Source organism: Hydractinia symbiolongicarpus, chromosome 4 (genome assembly GCF_029227915.1).
Source record: "Hydractinia symbiolongicarpus strain clone_291-10 chromosome 4, HSymV2.1, whole genome shotgun sequence".
Lineage (NCBI taxonomy): Eukaryota > Metazoa > Cnidaria > Hydrozoa > Anthoathecata > Hydractiniidae > Hydractinia > Hydractinia symbiolongicarpus.
Window position 1 is genome coordinate 5932781 of NC_079878.1, and position 25595 is coordinate 5958375.

Consider the following 25595-nt stretch of genomic DNA (forward strand, 5'->3'; position numbering starts at 1 on the left):
AAGTGTTGTTCATCCCATGAGTAAAAAAAGATTCTGAGATCTGGTCTACTTGGTGACGGTGTCATCACTTTCTACATAATCCTGATGAATAAAAGAAGTAATTTTTTTAAAATACATTGTTCACTCGAAGCCTGATATTTTCATGTTTTTAGCAGCGAATTTATTAATATCAGATGGAGATATATCTAGAGTAGAGTAAACACAACAGAAAACACCAGCGTAAAGTACAACAAATTTTAATAGCGTATTCTTATTAATAGCGTATTTCTTCTATATTAAGGGTTTGACCGTAACTTTCAGCTCGAAATTAAGGCGCTTAACGAACTGAAATATTTATAATATTAGGTAATTTGTTTTACCTTTTGTAATGAACTTAGGGATGAGAATCATTTTTAGTATCGACCTCTCTTAATCGAGTTTAGCATAATTAGGAAATTCAGGAAAGGTTATTCGAACAATTTTTTGGGTTTCATGTTCTGTTTCTTCGTTCCAATGTTAAAAGAGATACAAGGTGCCATGGGGACAAGGTTGCTGTTTCCATTTAAACCAGAATGAAAAATCAATCGACGTCGACTAATTTAATGTAAACAAGAAGTCGGGTGACTAAAGAACTGCTCTATCCGTGCCGTAAACGTTTTTTCGTCTTAAAACGCTTAACCGGGTCTCTGTGTGTAAACGACATTTAGAACATTTTTAAGCGGGTCCGTAAGTCAACACGTTTGCAAGCCATACACCACATTTGTAAACGCGACACAACTGTTGCCATTTCAATTAAAATTTCTTTAGTTTTGTTTTTAAGCCGTACATCTCAATACACCTTTCCCGAGACCATGAGTCATACTTTTTTTAAACTCGTAAAATATGAATACCATATTTGAATTCAGCATAATTCGTTTAATTTATGTGTAAAAGTTTAACTTGATACGCCAACAGAAAGTGCTATTTTGAGGAGATATATCGTTTTCAAAAAGAGGTTGGACATGCCAAAAATCTTTAAATTAGAATAGCAGGTTATTTACTTGCTGCATTGTTTCGAATTTTTTTTTTTTTGACATTTTTGATAAGGAATTCAAATCTGTTGTCCGTTTTTCAAAAAACTCAACAGAAAAAGTTGCGACACATCAAAAGAATAAGTCTCGGGAAAGGTGTATTGTGAACAGAGTACGCACGTTTTGTAAGCAACATTAAGTTGAACCTTAAAATTTTGATAATCTGAGCCTCAAATCTTTTCTTTCTTAAAATAAATATTTTATTTATCTACTCCTAAGCAAAACTATATCGCTTCATTTGAGAAGACGTACAATAATCAATAAGGGTTAAAAAAGAATGTAGAAATTGAATCAAAATCGATAATTTTAGGGCTATGCTAGAAAAGTTTGAAATAACTCTGAAACTCTTCAAGCAGTGGTTGGAGAGCTAAAACAGAATCAATGAATACATTTTAAATTAGAAGAGAACGTGTTTAAAAAATATAAATAAACTTTGTCTAATTATTTCAGTTTATTATTTAAATGTAAAAATTACACTGACTAGTTATAACTCTTCTTGGTGTTCGGTGAGCGTGAATCCAGCCATGTGAAAAACAAAACGAACAAAGCTATATTTTTTATTGCTTGTGTTTCGCGTAGAAGGGCTCTTTTCACTTTTAAAAAATTGAAAAGAGGGACGATGAAAATTAGAGATGTGAAAAAGCGGGACGATGCTGGTACAAGGGAAATAATATTTGGCAAACAAAATACGAGTTTGTCGATAACATAAATTTTATCTGGTTTCTGATCAATTGCGAAACAGTTCCGAATAATTGGGATATAAGCTATAATATAATATAATATAATATAATATAATATAATATAATATAATATAATATAATATAATATAATATAATATAAACAAAAACAAGAGTACATGTTAAAAAATGTTATTGAAATACTTATTATCGTCATCGATGTAAATATTAAGTTTCCCTTTCGTTTCTTTTAAGTCTCAAACTTTTTAGCCTATTCGAGTACCATGATATGATATCCAGGTGTTCCACAGCACAACACAAACAATAAGTTCCATTGTGGCGCCAAAACTATTCACTACTTGTACCTAACCTATCATCAACAAGCCATAAATACACAAGTCATCAGACGTCCACGTCACAAAAACAGCAAACTACTGCGTATCGTTTTTATATGTCTCGCTTTTAAACTCCAAAACACCAAAAGGTATTGCAAAGGGATTAGTCGAACTGGCACAAGGTTGGTCCCTATTTGAAGTCGGGTTTTCATCACAATTTGGTTCCAATAAATGTCTCATTTCGGCATAGCGATTATGCATATATTCTCGTTGTATCAACGTCTCCGACTTTGATAACGTCTTAATTAAGTCTTGCAGCAGTTCTAATATGACAGCAGCATCATTAGCTGGCAAGTCAGGCACGTCTGTACCTCGTGTCACCGCACTAAGGTAACTGTAGATGTTATTGTAATCAGGCTGGTCATCACTGGGGACGGTTATTGTAGGTTCTAAAGCCGCCACTGTCAAGACTTGTGGTACACACACATTGGCAATATTGTCACCTGGAAAACAAGTCGGCTGAGCATTAAAATATTTTAAAAATTTACAATATTTGTCATTATTTACTAATATCATATATAATGAATAATAGCTGGCTAACAATTTAATGTTGACGATATTTTAAGGAATTCTGTACCTCCACAATCCCCCTAAAGTAGGATTAAATAATGGTGAATTAAACCTTGCAGGATTTATTTTTGCAGGATTTATTTTTGCAGGGCTTTTTTAATAATAATAAAAACAAAATGAGTTTCGTTTTGGGACCCAATTTGCAAAAATAGCTCCGCAAATATAATTTTACCGACCCAATTTGTAAAAATAATTAAAATATTCGCAATTAAATCGCAAAATTAAATCTAGCAATAATTCATCCAGTTTTATTTAATCATCCCAAGACAAGTGACGTATTGAATAGAAACCTGGAACAATAGATTTTTGCGCTAACTCCTTCCAAACATCAACAGCTGCTCTTTGAGAAAACTCCGGATACACTTGGCCATTCTCCAATGCGTTGAATTGTCTTGCAAATTCTTTAACTTGTCGTAGTGTTCTAGTACGAATAAACCTCTGAAGAACGCGCCAATTTATATTTCCATTTTCTCTTCGAAAAGGAGGACCACGACTTAAACCTACGAATAAACACTTAAAGTTTATAAAACAGAAAACTGCTAATATATATTCTTATACACGTATATACGCATATTTCCATAAACACATACCCATTTTATTAAAAATTAATGTCTTATTTGCTCGTCAGCCGGACCATAGGGATAAAAAGTTGGTGGTGATGGAGGGTAAAAATTTGCGACAGAGTGATAAGAGAACAAGCAGAGAAGGAATAAAATGAGGAAAACTGGATAAGGGAACAAAGAAAAGGATGAAAAAACAGGAAGGTGGTTTTGTAATGAATGTCAAAAGCTGGAACGGATCAGGGTGTCCGAAGTATAAAATAGCTACCAACAATGTATGCGTTATAAAAAATGAAATAAAGACGAAAAAAGCGCTGATGAAAGCAATAAAAGAGTGCTGCAAAAAAAATAAACAGATAAAAAATAGGATAGAGAAGTTACAAAAAATAACATGAAGAAATAAATAAAAAAGCCAAATAAACTGATTAAGCAATGAAAAGGAAACAAAACAAGGAAATGAAAGATAAGTAAAGAAATAGTCGAAAGGATAATCATTGAAAACTCAGCAATAAGAGATTTAAAGAAAAAAGACATTGAAACTACTGCAGAAAAAAATCAGTCTGGAAAAAAAAATCAATAAAACCAACGATACAGACAAGAAAGAAAGGCAGATAGAAAGAGGTGGTATCAGATATAACATAAGAGGCTATCAAATGAAGACCTGCATCTGTCAAACGGGAGAAAGATGGACACTGCAGGTTTTGAGAGAGTATCTCCACATATAAAGAAACACAATAACAATCAAATTACAAAATTTTAAAGAAACAAAATAGAAGAATGACATAACACGACTTTTAACAACACAAGAAAAGAGCTTGGACAAAAGCAAAAATAAGAATGAGATTCTTCAGGTGAATAGGACAAACCAAAGTAGAAATGGTAAAAATAAAAATAGAACTCACATAAAAAGAGGAGATCATTATTATACAAACCTCAACAGTGGGTGTACAATCTAGGATTAAAGTACAATCAACTCTACTGAACAGAAACGAAAAAAAGGAAAGCATAAATAATGCAAAATTTGAAAATAAATAAACATAGAAAGACTACAAATATCAGACAAAATGGAGAGGAGAAAAATAAATCTGAAAAAAAATGACAGTGTACTTCATATATAGATGTGAAATCTAAAGTGGAGAGTTGTGAAAGACTTTGTTACAGATTAGATCTGGACATGTAAGACTAACAGAGACAAACCTACTGGATGCTAGAAAACTGGAGATAGAGAGGTACAAGAACTGTGAAATATAAAAATGAGAGAAGATCTTGATATCCAAATGGGTTTCCATTTAAACAAAACAAGCTGATGCAACCAGAGATAGATGGTGTAATGATGGCAGTGAATTCAGCTTTTAATTATAAGGTTCCAGATTCAAGTCCTGACTTTATGTCACTTTTAAATGTAGTGTTGTCAGCCCATCGCCTGAAAACCAGCTTGTGTGACAGGCAAAGAAAGCTGGAGATACTATACAAATTTCAGGCATTAAAGAAAAATATAGGCAAGAAAAAGTTCTCTCAACAAAATTAATCTTTACCCTCAACCACAAGATATTTTTATTGTTTCATGAGTCCCTGTGACTGTGGGGAAAGAAAGACACTTTGAATAGAAAATACAAAATTAATAAAGATTTACCTGTAACAAACTTTTGCTTTTCTTCTATAGTCCACTTAGCAGTAGAAACTTTTTGCTTTTTTGCATTCTTAACACATTTGCTTGGTTGACTATCAGCCATTATCTAAAAAATGTTTTTATTTTTTCCCTAAAACAATTAGCTTAATTTTAGTATTTTTCATGATAATAAGCCACATTTGATTTCAAATTGCTTCTAATGATGTAGACAGATAAAACTCGAAATATGTCAAATAATAATAATAGCTTTTAATGGTGAAATGCATTGCAGTTGGAGGCAAATTAACCATGGTCTTATTTTTGCAATGGCATATGGACGTTTGCCTATTGGATTTCAATTAAATTTGAACTAAATCAGATCACAAATGCCAATATTTTTTTTGACTAGGGCAACTTTTTTTATTATCTAACTGAAGGGTGATTTACAAATTTTGTATGGCATTTTGTATGAATATGTACAAATTCAATTGAAAAAATTCCTATAAAAATTAAATACAATTTGGATAATGTAAATCTATTATACAAATCTCATACAAATTTTATACAATTTTCATACAAATTTTCTACAAAAATTCATACAAGTTTCCATACAAATTATAACTTACTTTGACAATATAAATTGTCACATGTATTTTATGCTAACATCATCAAAACCCAACCATTAGAAGCTTAAACAACTCCATATTCTGTTCTAACGTCATCATGCGATGGTAAAAAGTTTAAAAAATATAAAAATTTTGTTCAAAAGCATCAAAACATTTTAAGAAGCTCAAAATTTTGTTCTAAAGTCATCAAAGTGCAATTGTATCAGCCTAAATACAATACTGTAATTTAACAACACCATATTTTACTCTAAAAACCGATATATATAATTGTGCAAAAAGCTTAATCAACATCATCCTTGTCTAATGAATGACTTTGCATCCTTTTTTTAAATTCTGAGACAATCCCATTTAATTTTTATATATATATATGATTTTTATTCCGTCTTTTACCTACAGTACTGGAATCAGGCACCTAACATCGTGGACAGCACATCCATGCGCGACGCCCACGATGCCCAAGATTATAAAGTTTTTGAGCATCGTGAACGACGTGATATACCCCGTCCAACCTATGCTAGCATGGAAAACGGACGTTAAGCCGAGAACGACGATGATGACGATGCGCATGTGTGAATTACGTAAAAAACCAAAATTTAGATGTATACAATGTAAAAAAAGAGTGCAAATAAAAAAACATTAATATATATAAAATCACTGGTTTTTCTAATAATCTATTTCATTATGAAGGGTTTACCTTTGTAGCTATTATATTTTATTTTTTAACTGATTCAAAACGCCGTAAAATGTCACCTAGGTTTTTTTTTATTGCCATCACACAAAAAACCAATGTGCCTCATTAATCTTAAGCGTTAAATTTATATTTTCAGATCTTTTACCTTCTAGCATTCGAAACTAATATTTTATTGCATTTTATCACGGTTTGTCTGTAACAGCATTATACGGAATATTTTTTCAAATGTTTATATATATTTCTTATCCATTTATATCTTCACAAAGTGTGTATGATAAAATGAATTGCAACAATGAGGACCAGATAGCTACATGATTCTTATTAATTCTCTTTTTAATTTATTTTTCTTATTTTTAGTGGCCACCTGTCGCTTGAAAGTAGCAAAGATAAAAGAAAAGTATTATATATACATTAATTTTAGCATTTTTCAATATTTTTAACAGCAATTTTTAACAGCAATTAAGTCCTGGGCACTTGGTTTTAAAATACATATATATTAATAACATCTTGAAATGATACCTGTTATGCTGATCTATTATCAGAAGCAAATCAGACCATTTTCACACTTTACGAATTGGTAATGTTCTAGAACAACTATTGTATCTGATTACTATGGTGTTCACACTGTATGCGGTGTGATCCGGAAAGCGAAACGGAATGATTTTGCTCCAAACAGCAATCCGATAAGTGTGAACACATCAATACGCAGGAAAACAATAAAATTTAATTTTAAAAATGGCGGGTGACAAATGTAAACAAATCACAATTTTATTATTTTCTTAAAAAGCCATTTCTTTCAGCTTTGGTATGCAAGTATTGCAATTCTTAAATATCATATGCAAAGAAAGAAAAGGTTCCATGCTTTATATGGTTCTATGTGGAACACACATGTGAACAGCCCAATATGGAATACAGCGTGGCCCCCAGTGGAAAGAATTGTAATTGTTGTCTAGAAGCAAAGCGATTTTTCTAGGCATGCCATAAAAAATATTCATTATTATTATTATTATTATTATTATTATTATTATTATTATTATTATTATTATTATTATTATTATTATTATTAGCGTACATGTGTGGACAACTCAATCCGGGATGTAACTATTCCAGAACAAAAAGCAAAAAGATGTTAGGTGTCTTCCAGTACTGTAGGTCTATCTGCTGACATCGTCAAATTACGTCAGGGATGCAACAGCTGTGACCGCATAGCACCATCACAACAATCAGCCCCACCGACACCTCTTCAATATCCAGACTATCCGTTCCAACAACTGTGTGGTGATTTCTTTCACTACGCCGGCCGACATTATCTTGTACGCTGTGACCAATATTCAAATTGGCCAATCGTAGAAAAGGCCATTAATGGGGCAAATGGATTAATTGATTGTCTCTGTTGCTCCTTTGTTACATTCAGTATTTCTGACGAATTCCCCTTAGATAGTAGTAGTAGTAGTAGTAGTGGTAGTAGGAGTAGTATTTATTTTCCATATATAGATAGTAAACAAGGTAATAACTAACTAAAATTTACAAATGGAGGGAGACCTAATCAAAGGAGAGGCCACCAAGATAGGAGATATATCAATAATTTAAGAACTACAAAAAACAAGTAAAAAAATGCATGCTGACAAAAAATAAATAAAGATTGATAGAAAAATTAGCACAATATAAGTAAAGTTGTTTTATTTAGACAAATCAAGTTAGATATTGATACGGAAAAATATATCAGATGGTGGACCCGAACTATGTGCGTCATCCACCTCAGGATTTCTTCGTAACTGGGATGTTTATCACTGAACTTCATCAGTAATCTAACCTTACAGCAACTGTCGAGCTGAAATTGGACTAAAAACTGCAAAGCAAATGCTAATGGATAACACTGGTCCTGATGGAAATCTCAGAACAGTCTCATTTCAACGCGCCATGCTACATTATCGCAATGTCTGCAGTGTGTTTATTTGGCTGACCCATTAAGGATCTTACCTAGTAAATATCTCCCCCATCCTACCTGGCTGAACATCCTTGAGGATTGAGAGAAAGCTCTTCAACACTGTCACATGGCAATTGCTGAGAGGTTGTCACAATATTCAAAGCAACTAACCCTGCTCTGTGTGGGAGACCATGTCTAAATTCAAAATCAAACTGGTCTTTACCCACGTAGATGGGACAGAACCGGATCAGTAATAGAAATGTGTTAACATGACCAATATGTGGTTCGTATTAATGGATCTAAAAGAGTGACATTACAAAATCACCAATTCTTACAAAATTTTACACCTGTTTAACCCAACATATCATTCAATCGAATTATAAATAATTGGTGGTCACCGTAACCATTACACTTCCAGAAACCCATAGGACCATGGATCAAGATCTCCAAGGTCACAACCACTCCCCAGACAAGCCACGATCGCTTGCACCCCTGTCCCATACACCAACCAACACTGTTTGATTGATGACCATTATGCAACACATTCACATTTCCACCACCGTCATCATCAACATCACCCCTGTTTGATGGTCTGTCTACGAAAGAGAGTACCATCAACCATGCTGTTTCGACGACTATTTTTTGGGTTGATTTATGGACATTTAGGACTTTGACGTCATTCCATGCTTCTGCAGTAATGACTGGGTGGTGAACTATTTGTGGCGCCGTAGATTAGTGGTTATAGCTTTCGTACTCTGTGCGGGAGACCGGGGTTCGATTCCTCTTGACAGCGATTCAACATGGGCGAGTGAATGTTACCATAGCCCCCGGTTAACCCAAGCCATGTGAGGGAAATTGGGGAGATGGCACACTGTGTGGGCCGTTGGATGTTGCCGGGAGTTGTCTAGTAGAGCGTGAGCCCTACTAATTGGGTCTGCATAGCTCAAAATGAGCATTAAATACTCTAGGACTCTCCATCTAAGCCATGGCCCCTCCTGGAAATAATAGACAGGGTATATCCCTCGATATTTGTGAGGCTAGCCATGTAAAATATGCACATCTATCTATCTATCTATTGACATAATCTATAGACTAGACATTGACATGAACTATTTATATGCTTTGTGTATATATTACTTTATTTTTTAGATCAAACATTGCATACTAATAAGCAAATGTTTTTCATGCCTATCTAATACAAAACAAACCTGAAACTAGACAGGCTAACGAATTTGTTTAAGAAAATTTTTTTATTACCATGTGTGCTCTTGTCCACAGTTCCCTTTGGTATTTTTCTTCACCAAGTTTTCCAAATGTCATGTCTGCTTTTTGAGCATCAGAAAAAGGTACATAACGATGTCTCAAGCAGTTACTAGCTCCATCTGAAATAAGTCGCCAAGTAATGCAACCATTTTAATCATAAAATGGAGTTTAAAAATAATTCCAGTGGATCTTACATTTGAAAAACACATCACACAATTAAGACTACCCTGCACAAACGCCTTTTTGTGCACCACCATTTTCGCAAAGTTGTTTCTAGGGATGGCTTATAGTTAAAACCATGAAGTTATGTTATGAGCGGAGTTGCCAGATCGTTGCTAGAGCTGTTTGATTAGATAATCACATAGAACGGTTACACTATAGCTACAAATGTATAATATATTTAGCTAGCTAATGTTATGTTATAGGTAATTAGTGAAACTTTCATGTAAAAAATCTTGAGAACCAATAAATATATTACAAAAAAAGAAAAAAAAGTCCTAGACAATTTTTAAAGCTCTTTCAAATGAAATCAACTTGATTTTCAAGTGAAAGGTAGCTAGCTAAACTTCAAGCTCACGTGTGAAGGTTTGCACATGGAACATCATTCCCTGTGTACCATTGGGAGTTGTATCTATACATCAAAATAAAGCTAACTTTGAAAATCCAAGCTTGACCATTATATTCGCTTTAAAAAACGAAGTAGGCTTCACGGATTGCAGATTAAGAATTTCGTTTTCATGGGTCCCATTTTGAATATTTCAATCAGAAGCCATTTTGGACAAAATACGTTATGAAGCGCTAAATAAATCAAAACAGAAATAACCTTGTTCCCAGGGTCTCCTTTTGCAGGCTAAGCTTCCACTATACTCTTATCTTAAACTTGCTTTTTACGCCAGAAACAAATAAAAGAGTCCTGCGATACGGTGTTTACTTAATTAAATGACCTGTTTAAAAAAAAAAAATTAATCTTCTTCGAAGCTGTATGTTGTATGAAATTACTAAAAAATTATAGGTTGCCGTATATAGTCAATACGTTTTGGGCTTATACATGTTTACAATCTTTTATGTTGGGTTTACATGGATAACAAGAACATGCAAACCAGCGTAAAAAACCCGTCTTTTTAAACAATTGGATTTCAACCTATCGCGCCGGGACAGTTCGCATCGCCGTCCTGATGTCAGAAAGTCCTGGAACGAGTTCGAGTGGATTTTAGTATTATTATAAGTATTTTTATTATTATAACTAATACTTACCCAGGATAGCGTTTTCTAACAAAAAGAACCCATTTATTCTCAACAATTCTTTCACAAAAGAATTATTGGCTTCAAATCAAAGTTTTAGATTTCGCTTGATTTTTATTTTCTCCTGCACAGCGTATATACACATTTTTATATAAAAATATGCTTTAAAAGAATACCAGACTGTGATTTCAGGTTGAAAAAAATATGTCTATTGTTTAGGTCAGAAATAAGAATACGACCAGCTTGGTTAAAGTTTTGATATTCTTTTCAAAACTTTAATCATACGATGTTTTGCTATTTTGAACATACAAATATGAATTAAAAATGAAAATTGTAGATAAAGAAGAACATAACAAAATTAAATTGTCGTAGAGCTTTAAATTATGACTATTGTCTTTAATTTCTTGAAAAATCTGTTGTCTCATGATGATGTCTTCTTTAATAAAGGTTTTGATGTTAAATTGGCCACACTATTTTCGTCGTTAATTTATCGATGTTAATTTATCGATATTTATTTATCAATGCTTATTTATCGATGTTTATTTATCGATGTTTAATTATCGATGTTTATTTATCGATGTTTATTTATCGATGTTTAATTATCGATGTTTATTTATCGATGTATATATCGATGTTTAATTATCGATGTTTATTTATCGATGTTTATTTATCGATGTTTAATTATCGATATTTATTTATCAATGCTTATTTATCGATGTTTATTTATCGATGTTTAATTATCGATGTTTATTTATCGTTGGTAATTTATCGATGTTTGTTTATCGATGTTTAATTATCGATGTTTATTTATCGATGTTTATTTATCGATGTTTATCAGAAACGTAATATTTTTTGAATAAAAAATCAAAATCAAATGCTTTTTAATTTTTATTCCAACAGAATAATTTTTGAAAACGTCTGCACATTCTTTTAAAAAATCCCTTTCTAGTGGCTGCTTCTTTCTTATAATCATCTTCGATTTCCTTTTTATGTTGCGATATTGAAGATTTTTCTGTTCTTTTTTGAGATATTTGAAGTTCGTTTAATTTTGTATTGAGAAGGAGTGGTTGCATTTCAGCATAAGTGAGCCGAATCTGATTACCATGTCGGTATGATCGAGTGACGTAACCATCCGTAAAATGCCGAATTTTCTTTTTTGCCATAATTTTATCAGACTTGTGTTCAAAAAGAATTTTTTGGGGGACTTTAGTTGTGCGTGGTCGAATTGGAACAGGCATACGATTCTTTTTGAGTTTGGTTATGGAGAGATGGGTATCTGATGAAATTGCTTGTTTAGGTTTCATGGTTATTAACTCGGAGAAATCGACGCAAGAACAACTTTGCATCAGACGAAAATTTTTTCGAGTCAACAAAACATGTAGATACTTGTAATATTGTGCCTCTTCTTTAACTTTAAAACAATTAGGTCTTTTGTCTAGAAGAAGGAAATAAATTAATTATCCTTAAACTAACACTAACAAGTCTCTAACGCCATGAGACTTATTTTATAGTTTTTACCAATGTTGCTTTTAATACTTTTAACGGTTCTACTAAGATTAACCGTCATTGTATCTATTTTGTATAAAAAAGAAACCCAACCTTGGTTGAGGTTGATGGAAACTTCGTCACCAGGGTTTTTAGGCAGTTTTGGAGACAAGGTTGAAGAAACAGACGATATCATGTTAACTTACTCTGTTTTTCTTGTAAGTACATGGCTATTTCTCGCTTTTCTTTTCGTCTCGTATGAAACGGTCTTATTTCTAAATTATAGAAAATCACATTAAATCTATAATATGATCTATAGTGACCGACAACATTGGTGAAAATTGAGAATGGGGACAAATGAAAGCAGAAGAATATTGTTGGAACACTTTTACTTACCTCTCATGTCTGCAGAAGATAAAAACAACACCACTATTTCAAAACTTCGTTAAACCGACGTGTTATTTAATGTGACGTCTTACCAGCAATCTAACGTCATGAAGATAGTAGTCGTGTGACGGTAAAGGTAGACTTCCACTCAAAAGCAAAGCGGAAAATACGTAAATTTAATTGGCTATCTACTAATTGTGCGTTCCGATTCAATCCAATTTGCTTTTAAGTGCAATTCCACCATAACATGTTTATTTGCGGATGAAGTGTTCGATGTAAGTTTGGGGAGGCGAGTTGATTTTGATCATCAGTATCTTGCAGAATATTTGAGTTCAAGTGAAGGCAATAAAGTAGTTTAGACATTCAGATGATGTTGTGATCCCCTTATTTTTGACGCCACTGTTTTTTCCACCCCTCCTATCAATTTTTAAAACGTTTCCACCCTTTTATCACCTAGCCAAAAATATGGAGCAAAAAATCTGTTGTGAATGAGATATTATGGAAAATCATCAAAATTAAAGAGATAATAATACGGAGTATTCTCCCCAAATTCTTTCTTTTTTTGGCCTGCTTGTCCCGTTACCAGAAAAGTGTTTAAACCAAGATGCAGTGAATATATAGTAAGAGATCATATTTGGTGCATTGCGAATATAATAAGAGATAAAAAACATAAGCAAGAAAATGTTTATTGTAAAATTACAAAATATCCAACATCGTCAACAAGACTTGATAATTGTTAATATGTGAACGGAGGTTCCGTCTAAACATCAAAAGCCTAAAGAAGTCCTGAAAACGAAATTACTATAATCCCTCGAGAACTGCATGTTGTGGTATAAAATCAAAGATGGAAGTACTGAAACCCTTCATCTTATAACCTTAAGGCCATGCCCACAATCATGTCGCCATATATAACATCGAATTGACGTCATCACTAGGGAGGTAGGTTTTATAGCAAGCCACAAAAGCAAGAAAGATATATTTCGAATTGTGTTATTTTTTTCAGTCTTATTACAAGCTCGTGAGCTTGTTACAAGCTCGTGAGCTTGTATTAAAACGCAAATGTGTCCTACAAGAATGGAAATTTTTGCCTCTCTGAGCACCGACACGGGAGTAGTCGTGTGTTCGAATCTCATCTTGGTAACTATTTTTACTTTTTTTTTCTTTTTACTATCTCGCCCGCGAGGACGTGTTTACAGACTGACCTAACGAAAATTGAAATTTCGAGAAATTTTCTATCAATATTATTGCCTATCCGAATAGCAAAATATGTCGTGTCTAACTTCAGCTTTTTATAAACTATTTTGGCGAGGTTGTTTGCGTATATCATCCGTCTTGTTGCTGTTAATTAGATAAATGGGATAGATGGTATAGCAAAAAGGACTTATATAAAATCTCTATTATAATAGCCGTATTCCGTCTGTCTGTCTCTGCGCGGACCCCCCGCTGAGTTAGAAAATGATGTTACGGAAACACGAATATCAAATGCGATATATTTTTATCCACTTTGTTGCGACGGGTAAATATAAAGGACGGGCGAACCCGTGGATTTTTCCACGGGCAACGACTAGTCTTTATAATAATAGCCGTCGTCTGTCTGTCTCTGCACAGACCCCCCGCTGAGTTAGAAAATGATGTTACGGAAACACGAATGTCAAATTCGATATATTTTTATTCACTTTGTTGCGACGGGTAAATATAAAGGACGGGCGAACCCGTGGATTTTTTCACGGGCAACAACTTGCGCCTCATTGAGTAGCAATCTTACAGTCTTCCAACCAACAAAAACGCAAAAACTTCTTCTAATTCGACAGTTACAAAGTGTAGTGGTTGTCATCCTGGACAGTATGAAGCGATTACAATAAAATTATTCGTTAGTCGTGTGACAATCTCGCGCCAACGCTCTTGTGATAAACTTCACTTGTATCACTATAGTTCGAAATACCAATGTGGAACAAAAGACAAAAGAAATTTTAAAATTAGTAATAAAATTCTATTTTTTTACATCGCGTCACGTATATTTATTACAATTTTAGTCTTCAGGTTTCCTGCTCATGCGCAGTGTTGGTGTAACTGTGAACATCTGTAGAGGTTTGATTGCCCAACTCAATTGGTCTCGATTTGTCGTGTCTTCGAACGACTGCCGCTCTTGAGAATACGTCACCAGTTTTTCTTTTCTTCAAATTCAATTTTAGCATTAATATATCGCGAATATGTTTTTGCAGGAAAATATAGATAAGAGCATCACATGTAAAGCCAATAGCGTAAAATAACAACAATATATTTGAATGCAAGTTCGTCCCAGTCTCCAGTATATAAAACAAAATTAAATTTGTCACGTCGGGTACCATCACGAAAATTAAGAATGTCGCAATAATCAAAAGTGGCGCGAAAAAGTTTCTTCCCCGAAGTCCACTTTTCGGTGCAGTCGCTTTTGTGCTTCTGTTTACTGATTCCGTACTGGGATGTCTTCGAACAAGCCGAAATTTTTTATACAGGTATGTATATGTTACCACAGCAACAACAAAGAAAACTCCCTCAGTGACGGGAAATATATACTTGTAAATAATTGTTGATGTATCTTCATAGAATTTTTTTAATGAAAGAAGCACAATACCACATACCAATCCAGTGAGCCAGCATAGTGCTAGCAATATTCTGGTCTTTTTTTTATTAAAGTATATGAAATATTGTAAATTCAAATATACTTCAAAAAATCTATCTAGTGTTAATAAAATCATGATTAAAAAACTTGGTAACACAAAAAAAGAACATTGAGCGATCGTTAAATAGCGTATGTTTGTTGACGTCACGCTGTTGCCACGTGATAAAATATTTTGTGTCAAGTCGAACAAACTCATAGCAATTTCCGCGATACTTAGATTCAAAATGACGGTGTCTTGATTTCGTCTTTTATGTTTTAAACAAATCAACAAATAGATACCCAGACAGTGTAAGGTTATAGCGATACCGTATAGAGGTATTGGAAGGTTTTCGAACAAGTGCTCAACAAAACTCTTCATTCCATCATCAAGGCGATTTTCTTCGTAAAATCTGGTGGCAAAGTAATACGAAACCTAAATAAGGTATCAAACAATGTACTAAATCTACTGCTAATCTGATGCCACCAATTCAGTCTTTGCTAGGCTTGACAGAGAAAACCCTTAATAGAAACGTGAAACAGGTGCAGTCGTAAACAAGTGTGAATTAAACTTTCTGCGCGGTTTGATATCTAAGTAGCTTGTCTAGTTGAGCGATTGCTGTGATTGGTTGGCTTTTGCAGTTGAAATTATAGCCTTAAATTTACTAAGATCTCCTTCAGACACCTCATTAAAAAGTATCAATAGAAAAGATTATCCTGGGTAAGTACTATAAAAGACCAAAAGGAGTTAATTAAAAATAACTAATCTCACGCATGTAATTGGCCATTTTCCGAGTTTGTGAGTGCAGAAAATTTTAATTTTGTATCAACCCCAATCTCATCCCTAGAACTTCTTTTTAGCTTTCGGATATACTTGCTGGCACGATAGAAGTTTATGCGCGCAAGCAACATATAAGAAAACGAGAAAAAGAGTCCTGGGGGCAAGATTAAAACAACTCGGAAGTTTAATACAATGCTTGCGTGTAATTAATAATTACGTAACTTACAAGTACCCCACAGGTTAAATCATACACTTTTTTATATTCCTCTTTTGTAATTCCTAGTAAAACCGTTAAAAGTACAAAGTATGTTACCATTCTTGAATGTTTTGATTGGATGCTTTATTTGAACTATTTCTTTTCACAGGAAGAACTTCTTCGTGCAAAGTATGTGCGTATATGTTTTCACTTATTTTTATGAAAAATATTACGTTTACTACCCAAAATGCAATGCATTTATAGATGTTATTGTTATTTTCGATGTATTAGCTGCTTATCTGTTTTAGCAGAATAAGATAGAAAATACGTTTCATTTTTAAAAGCAGCATATGTCTTTAAGAGATGATGAAAATCAGTTCAAAACTCGTCACCAGGCTTCATCTTTTGTGCGTATTAACAGACTTGCTTCCAAGCTCTATTGATCCCTTGCTCAGTAAAGAATTCAGGGTGAGTAAAATAGAGGGCAATGCAGATGGTATACAAAAAAAAAGAAAGATAATTTCCATAATTCGTGTTAGTATTTTGCGAAAATAAACTTTTTAATTGTGAAAAAGCGAAAAAGGGCTCAAAGAAAGAAGTTTATCAGACTTGTGACACTGGTGTGGTGGGAGAAATAAAAGTGTTTCGAGTCCGCTCTAAGTTTTTTGCTAAGTAATAAACAATACGTCGGGGAGTGACCAATAAAAAATACAAAGGATTGTGACTGCCCTATTTTGAAAATCGTTGGGACCAGGCCATGATAAAGTAAAACGCGCATTCCGTGAGAAAATTGTAAAAATGACCTACTGGAATACGCTTTAGAAAGGAAGGGCATTTCCAGTCTTTCATATTTAACATTTGAAGACTTGTAACAAGGTTGCTTTTTCTTTTTTTCAATTTCTGTTAATCTCAAATCATGATCTTAAAAAGTCTCTCTAATCTTTCAGTAAGTATATGTTGAAGGTTATTTTTATTTAAATTTTTTATATTTATCTCTGTTATCTTACATCATATTATTTAGAAAATTTTTTTTATGCATTTCAAAAAAAAAAGGTTTTACTAATTAAATAAAGTCGTATAGGGCAACTTTGCGCCCAGGCTCATATGCTATTCCAACTAAAGCTGTGTAATATCATCGTTATATTTGCACCGAAGAAATAAAAGGGACCGTTAATGAAGAAGTCGAAATATCTATGATTCATTACAAAATTTCGTATTTAAATCTGATTTCTGATCATTTGCTGCCTCAATGTTGGTGAACTTGTGTAGTGTAAGATAAAAAATCCAATTCTCTTTTATATCGGCCTGATTTTGACAACTCAAACTTGAGTGATCATGAGTTATGACTAATAGATAACATCTCAGTATTTTGGCCTTGCTGTAACGCTAATTAGCGTATTTCGGTGTCTAAAGGGTAACGATAACTTTGATTCCTACCAGTTTGAGCCTTTTAAGATCTGAATGGTATGGTTTATCCTAAATAGCTCTAGGATTTTTTAGGACTTATCCTCCGCTTGTTTTTCTTATAGTTGGCGAGGCCCAACTTCATCCCAGGACTTGTAAGGTTATTTGGCGAGATTGGCATGCCTTGATTTGATTTTGTATCCTATAAAAGCAAGTCAAGTCAGAAAAACGAAGCTTAAAATGTTTTCCTTTTAACGTTTTTGAAGAAAGAAAAGCCATCTTGAATCATTTCTCTTTTTGACGTTATCAAAGATGTTGCAAAGGTCGAAGCAAGTTGTCGAATCGTTTGACGTCAACCTATCAAATGATTTTAAATTTTTATTTTTCCATCGGTCGAAATCAATCATTAGATCACTTTCTTTTGATAAAAGAAGAACCTTTTTTTAAATGATCGCTAAAAAATCAAAATAATTCTATTTTAGTGATTGTCATTATACAGTATCAAGTCGGTGCTACAAAGAAGACGCAAGTTTCGTCACAAGAAACTTTACCCTACTAATAAATATTTAATCAATGTACAAACCGATGCTACGCAAACAGACATTAAAAATGAAAAAAGTTTAAAAAAAAGTAAAAATGACCTGGATTTAACTTCAAAGATTCTTTTCTCTTCCACTAAGCATATCTGTCAGTCAAGATTGTTCGGGTTGGTTTTTTGTAAAATAAAGATTAAGAAGCTGTTGTCTCATTGTCTAATTGTCTATATTTTTATTTTATCTCTTTTAAACCACTCCCCATGCAATGTATAGCATTTCTTTTAATTCATAAGACTTATTTTACTGGCTATATTATAATGGACGGACATATCTTATATTACGTCTAAATAAAACACCAACGATTTATTAATAAACTGTTCTGGATGGATCTTAGAGAGATTAAATATATATTCTAACACGGGCGTATAGGATGGTATATTCTAAAACGGGCGTGTATGGGGTGGTATATTATAACATGGCGTATATGGGGTGGTATATTCAAAGACGGGTGTATGGGGTAGTATAATCTAACATGGCCGTTGATTTGTGCTTCCACTTTTTGTTTAAAACATCCGTCTTGTTATACGAACAAAGTTCAGCCTTAAAGGTTTCTTTTCTTAATTGTATTTCCATTGTCCCTAATTTGTTTTTAATTTAATTTGGATCAGAAGAAAATTTGTACTAAAATCAACCACGTTCACAGTGCTCTTCTTCGCCTATGATATTATAACAGTCATATTATTATTAGCTGTCCAGCCTTACTTTGCTTTTTGTTCTTACATGTTAGTTGAAATTTAACTCTGGCGAGTATATATTCACAAGTTCACAAGTCGCCAGATAATCGTAATTTTCATGTTAGATAGTCACTACTGATATACAGCATTTAATCTCAAACTTAGTGCGGTAAAAAAACTTTGACCTGGTGTTGTTTGGTGTGAAATTATTAAATAGTCTCCAAAGTTTATTCTTGTGATTAATCATTTAATGTCATATAAATTAAATGTAAAACTTTATATCCTACCTTCAATTCTTTTATTTACAATTCCCATGCATCGATGCAAAATTGTCGACAAAATTTAGGATAAAATTCACAAAATGATAATATATACTTATTAAATTTTTTAATACATAGTTATATATATATCGTTATCTGTGGCAACTTGAATTTTTAATCATATTTTTATAATATATAATTGAACAGCTAGAAACGAAACCATTAGCGTCAATCAGAGTCAATCTCGTTAACGTATTTGTTTTTTACACTAATGATAATAGTTTATAATACTTACACGTTGTAAAGCTTTTAATTAGCGTTAATCACTAAACTAAAAAATTCAGTGACAAAAAGTTGTTGTCACGTCTGTTGTATATTAATGGCTAGTGGGTAAATGACACAGCGGGAATTGTAAACCATATGAAATATTTATTCCAGTCGTTATAACAAGGTTGTTGCTTCCAAAACAAGTAGCGAAGGGAAGTTGGTATTGTGGTCGTCTTTTTAAATTGTGTGTCATAATATATTCGATTTTTTATATATATATTATGACAGTCGTGGGACGTAAGACGGTGGAGGGTCGCAAAAAGAACAAAAGAGCTGGTCCCCGGTTTAATTGTATATATGTTTAATACGTGAAGTATGTGCAGTTTTTCATATGTAAATCGGCCTAAACTTATTCTTTTATGCACAACGCATACAATGTATCAAATAAACTTTTAACAATTCGTATATTTTTTGTATCTGAATCTCATGTTCAAAACGAGGCATCGAAAAAAAAGATTTCCTCCGTACCTGATCTTCCTTTAGCAGTGTCAGATGGAAATTGTGTGGTCATAGCAAAAGGGGACATACTATATAAATTCGTTTGCAAAATAAAATATGTTTTCAATCGAATTTGCTTATTTTGTCTGATTTGTTATACTTCCTTGACAACTTTCTAATGATTTGATTTAGGTAAATTAGAACATTGGAAAGTCGTCAAGGAAGTATAAATATATTTAAAATTCAATAAGGAAGTTGACAACCTCCTCCCCAGGGTCTTGTGGCCCTTAAGCCGTTACTGCATCATCAAGGCAAAATGTCCTGGGGACGAGGTTGGGAAGTTGAATTACTTGCTATATTGGTGAAAGCTAGCCTAATCATGCAGATGTAGCCCTTCTTTCTATTACAGGTGCCGGTTGTTAATAACAAAATGAATCTCTCGTCTGCTTGAAAAAACATCTAAATGAAATCAGAGAATGTTAACCTTATTTCTACCGGGATTGTTTGTCCCTGATAGAACCGGGAAGGTGCTTAAAGGGTACCCCCTTGTAATTTCTTCTTAGGAAAAGCTACTGTAATACTGTAAGTCCTACTTATGTTCTGTCAAATTCAAGAATAAAATGTCAAAATCCATAATGGCGGCTATTGCTGCAGCCCTACCGAAAGTACTTAAAATTAGTAAAATTGTCAAATTAGTACCGTTTTTTGCCTTTTTATGTGTTGTGTTTCAAAGTGCTAACGTAATACATAGGTACATGTGACGATAACACGAAGAAAGGAAAATATTGACCATTCAGTTTTTTTTATGTCACATGACTATTGATGAGAAAATGATGACAGTGACCAATAAGTCAATGTTTTTTTATTTCAAAATTGGAGAGACAAAAAGATATTAAAAGTCAAATAATTTTAGTACACAAGAAAAAAGACTTAAATGGCAGATAATAATGTACAGGGGGTGCCGAATGAGCACCTTCCCGGTAGGAATAGGGGACTCGTAGGATACAAATTGCTTGGAACGCACCTTCGGCTGCTGTGAAACACCTCAAATTTGTTGTATGATTAAATTCCATGGTTTAGATGCAAAGACACGTACATTGAAGAATTCAGAAGTTCACCTTTAGTGTGTCTGAAGTAAAGTATATTATCAATGTTCTTCATAGGGCTTATTTTTCGCTTTCTGATATGTGGCTAGCGCGAAATCAAAAAGAAGCTCTGGGAACGAGATTGGTTTATTATCAATAACACCAAAAATAAACTTTGTTTGTCCTCAAGGTGACGGAAGATTATTATGTAATATTATTTATGTAATACCTATTAATACTTTCCCTATTAAAAGGGAATTTGTGAAGCGTGGTTAAATAGTTACTGAGGAAACATCGCCCAATCTATTTTAGTTCTAAAAAGCTATACTGACAGGTGAAATATAGAATTTAGAGTTTTCTAAGTAATTTTACGAAGAATATAAAAACAAAACAAAAAATATTGCGTAATTAAATTTCTTAAAAAAACTCTATTTATTGGATTGGAGAAAAAGGATAGAAGTCTTCACTCCCAAATTTTACGTGAACACATGCTGTGGATAAAAAGTAAACTTGTTTCCAGGATATTTTTATGATTAACGAGTAGGTGAAGCGTGACAGTCTGAAATTAACAGTTAAAAGTAGGCGTGAAAAGATTTATCTTATTTGAATTCGTAAAAACAAAGCCAAACAAATAATTCAAGAAAGATAAAAAAATCTTAGCTTAACTAGTTAAGATGTTCCGGGTTTAATGTTGCTAATCTTTTATTACTTAATTCTTCTGTTTTTTGCTGTTCCACAAGTTCAAATGAAAAATTTGCGTTGATTCGTTTCTAACCTCAGACTTATTTCAAGCAGAATACTAGAATACCGTAATCGAAGAAAGTTTGATACAGAGTTGGTATAATCGGTAAATTTAAATGATTTCACCTTTCCTCCAAAATTAAATCCCTGGCAAATTCAATTAGTTAATTAAATTCAAGTTGAGTTTATACTAAAGAGTAAAATGATGATAGCTGTTTCCTGAAAAGAGTTAAATTTTCCACATTTGTTAATGACGTGAATAGACATAGGCTAGTTGTTCATTCATAGAAGAATTCAGCGATAGCCCGTCATCATAATGTATTACTCTGCGGGAGGCAAAAGAGGGCGGGGGCGGAGTGAAGTTGGGTGCAGCCATTTTGAACACACAAAATACGAGCATTAATATAACGAACTAGCTGAGTGGGCTAGTGTTTGATAAGTGCATACAGGCCATCTTTTTCATCCAAGTTGTTGACTTTTAGTACAGGTATACGGTGTGTCACAAAATCGATGGATTGCTTACAACAATAAAACCTGTCGGATATAATGCATTTTCTAAAAGTAATTTTTCTGCAACCTCAGCTTAAATAAAAACACAAGCTACAACCTTTTCGCTCAGCAATTTTTTTTGCATAATAATTTCCCGTGAAAGTTTAAAAATAATCATCGGTGCTACTTGGTTGAGCTGTTAGTACAGGTAAATCATGTCGAAATGCTTATATACTTTTTCACATCTTCGGTAAAAACACCCTGTCTAGCTAAACCCATCACCCAGTAATTTTATTTTGCATTTTTGTGAAGTTCCAAAATTAATTTTCTTGTTTAAATGAAAAAACAGCCTGCAGCCTGTTGTTACAAAAATAATTTTGAGGAAAACTTAAACTGTGCAAAAAACATCAGAGATTAATCTGGACTGCTGTTGAATTTTAAAAAGAATAAACGTTTTGATTTTTTGGCTGATGGCACCTATAGCGTAGGAGCTATAGCTAGCCACAACTCAAGTTGCAACTTAGAGAAAATCAGATTGGTGAAAATAACACAAAAGAAACATTTAGTTTGGTTGGGATGAATAGCAGTAATACCAAACTGAATAAAAAGCCTCAACAGAACATACATACACATTAACTCTAGGCTAGGGTGCTTTTTTATCATGTAGCTACCTAGCTCGCAACGTTTGTAGCCAAAATCTTAAAATTGATTTGTTTAAGATTGCAGACGGACCTCTGCGCGACAAGATCAAAAGAGATATCACTACTCTGGTACCACGCCTGAGGGAGTGGGGGACAAAGCTGCGCGCAACCATTTTGGACATAAATATTCAAACTTTTGTCAAGCCTGTTCAGAGAAGCTCATTTCTTAGATAGTAATTAGGCTAACTCAATCTCATATTTAACGATAATTTTAAACGTGCGTGAAGATTTTTCTTCAAAACTGGTTAAAATATTGGATTGAAGATGTACGCTAAGTAAGTAAGTAAGACGGCTCAGGGGCCACCAGACTCTGGACGAGGTTGAAGGACAAGGCAACAAAAGCAGCGTCATTAGAAACAACATCGTGATTATTATTTTCCTGACAAGCAGGGAAATCACTGCCTGACCGTGTTCATGAATAAAGCTAATAAGATAAAAGGAAATGTCTAGAATTTTTTTTCATAACTCTTTAACATTTATTTATTAACTAAGTAATATTAATGCTTGCTTGCTTTTTATTTCGTTCCCTTATTTGTGTATTATGTTTTCTCCTGATTTAATCTCTGCACTCCCCCACAAAGTTAATTTCTGGATTTTTTTTGTTAGCCAGGAAATTCTTAGTCCACATCCTTAATAAAATATTTGAAGTTTGTGCCATTTAGGGAAAATTTAAATTTTTAAAACCCTACTATTAAAAATCTAAAAGATTTGTCGTGTGTTGACATTCAAGGTTTTATAGATACATCTCTAATGTTGGGCGACGTGGCATTTTCCCTTAAAAAAAACACATTTCGCTGTTCTTTTGTGTTGTCAGTAGCTGAACAAAACAAAAAAACAAACAAATTCAAATCCAATTCTGACCGTAGTATCAGATCAGATAAATGATGTTTTCATTCTGTTCCTGCAGAAACTAATTTTCACGCGAAATATATAGTTTGGTAAATTTGGGCGTGTGATATATCAATTTTTAATACCAGTACCTATGCTAGAATTGCACAAAATAGAGATTCATGAATTATGTACGCCAATGTGTGGAATGTGTTTTCCACAGACCAACGACGACAAAAACTTCTGTCCAAAATGGCTGCTCAATGCTGTTTGTCTCTGTCTAAGGGACAAATGTGGTAACTGTGAGTTACGACGTGTGAATTTCCGTAGATTTTCACAACGTGTGATAATTTCTATGGTTACCTTTGTTGGTTCAAAATCATTCTCGATAAAACGTTTAAAATATATAGATGTGCAGACGCGTTGCAAACAAGTTGATAAAAAAAAGTGATTCATACAATATGACTTGAAAAAAGAAAGAAGTTTTAGAATATAGTACCCGCAGCTGTCTTTGAAAAAAAAAGCCAAGATTGTTTAATAAAGCAATATGTACCACTCACAAACAGATTACTAAGTATTTACAACAAAACGACAAGACAAAACGCCATTGAATGAAAAATTAAATATGATAAATAAATACAAATTAAAAACACGCCACGACCTACAATATTTTAGGTCTAAATGAAAGAAAAATTACCAATATTTATTTGCTATATTACTCGTTCATTTAAGTTGTTTTGAGCAGTGGAAATTAGCATAATTATGAACTGCTGTTTCACATCATTATTGCTAACATCCTTTTTAGTAGATAAACAAATGACAATTATGTGTTATTTTCAATCGTTTTTCTTCTTTTCTTCCTGAGCGCGGCGGCTATAAATTTGAAGTGAATTCGCACATACAGGCACTTCAAAAGAAGAACTTGAAAAAGAAGAACAAGCTTATTTAAAGTGAAAAATTCTTTTGCTTTTGCCATCATGAATAGTTCATTGATATTGTTTTGTGTTGTTCTATGTGTCAGCTATATGGTGACTGTGAATGCAATTGTTGCAGGGGGCAACAATATGTGGGAGAAAGGGGATTACAGAGGAAAAAGATCTGAGGTAAGATGACAACTACTTTGTCGATGTAAGCATAATGTCAAATTTTAAATTAAAAGAAAGTTAATAGGTTTGGAAACCCTGTTTCGCGTGGCAGCCAACACTAAAGTAAAATAGTGATCTTTCTCTTCGAAATAATTTAGGAAAAAAATCGACAAGTAAAAAAGCTGAGATGGTTGTTTACATGGGATTATGTCTCAATTATTCATACACCATGATACAATCAGACTGACTAACTAATACAAACGAACTGTCACTTAAATTTCTAGCATCAATATAGATTTTTGGCTTGCTCCTGTTTTCATTGTCAAAACGTTTATACGCTATGTTTTTCAACCTATTTTTTTCAGTACGCATGATTTGCACTGAAAAGACAGGTGTAAACATATACTAAATAAATATTGCTCTACTTTCAGCAGTACGCCCTATCAGTTTAAAAGGGTTATAATATTGTTATCTATCTCTATATTATTAATTCGTGTTACAGAAAGACAAAATAGCAGATGCGATAAATCTTAATTTAAAGGATATGCGAACCTGTGGATTTATACGCGCTACCGACTCTGTTTGCGCCTAAGAAAAGTCGTGCGAAAACATAAAATAGAAAACGCGATATTTTTTATCCATTTAATTTTTTTGTTGCAATGGACGAATTCTTTTGGGATTTTCCGGAAGAAAAACGTGGTGCTACGAAAAAAAGAAATGCAAATTTTGCGAGCTGTCCACCGACTACCGACTAGTCTGTATTATGATGGCCGCAATACGCCTGCCTGTCTGTTTGTAAGTCAAAATGATAGCTGCAAACAGACATATTTTTTTAAAAGGCTTACGATTAGGTTCGAAGAAAAATATTTAG

At 33.3% G+C, this 25595-nt stretch overlaps 1 protein-coding gene across 3 annotated transcripts; it reads right to left on the minus strand.

Moving 5' to 3' along the window:
- Positions 1-1959: 1959 nt before the first annotated feature.
- LOC130640955 (uncharacterized) lies at positions 1960-19274 on the minus strand. 3 transcript variants are annotated; one of them, XM_057447576.1, is made up of 4 exons: positions 19058-19190; positions 4885-5011; positions 2982-3191; positions 1960-2564 (listed from the first exon to the last, which is right to left on the minus strand). In XM_057447576.1, exons 2-4 carry the CDS (start codon positions 4982-4984, stop codon positions 2158-2160), a joined length of 717 nt encoding a protein of 238 aa, XP_057303559.1. In that variant the 5' UTR covers positions 4985-5011; positions 19058-19190; the 3' UTR covers positions 1960-2157. The 3 variants fall into 3 exon arrangements, with proteins under 3 accessions (XP_057303559.1, XP_057303558.1, XP_057303557.1); XM_057447575.1 differs by lacking the exons at positions 1960-2564; positions 2982-3191; positions 4885-5011 and adding an exon at positions 14089-15555 and having other exon boundaries at positions 19058-19274; XM_057447574.1 differs by lacking the exons at positions 1960-2564; positions 2982-3191; positions 4885-5011; positions 19058-19190 and adding exons at positions 14089-15555; positions 16214-19024.
- Between the last annotated feature and the right edge of the window lie 6321 nt (positions 19275-25595).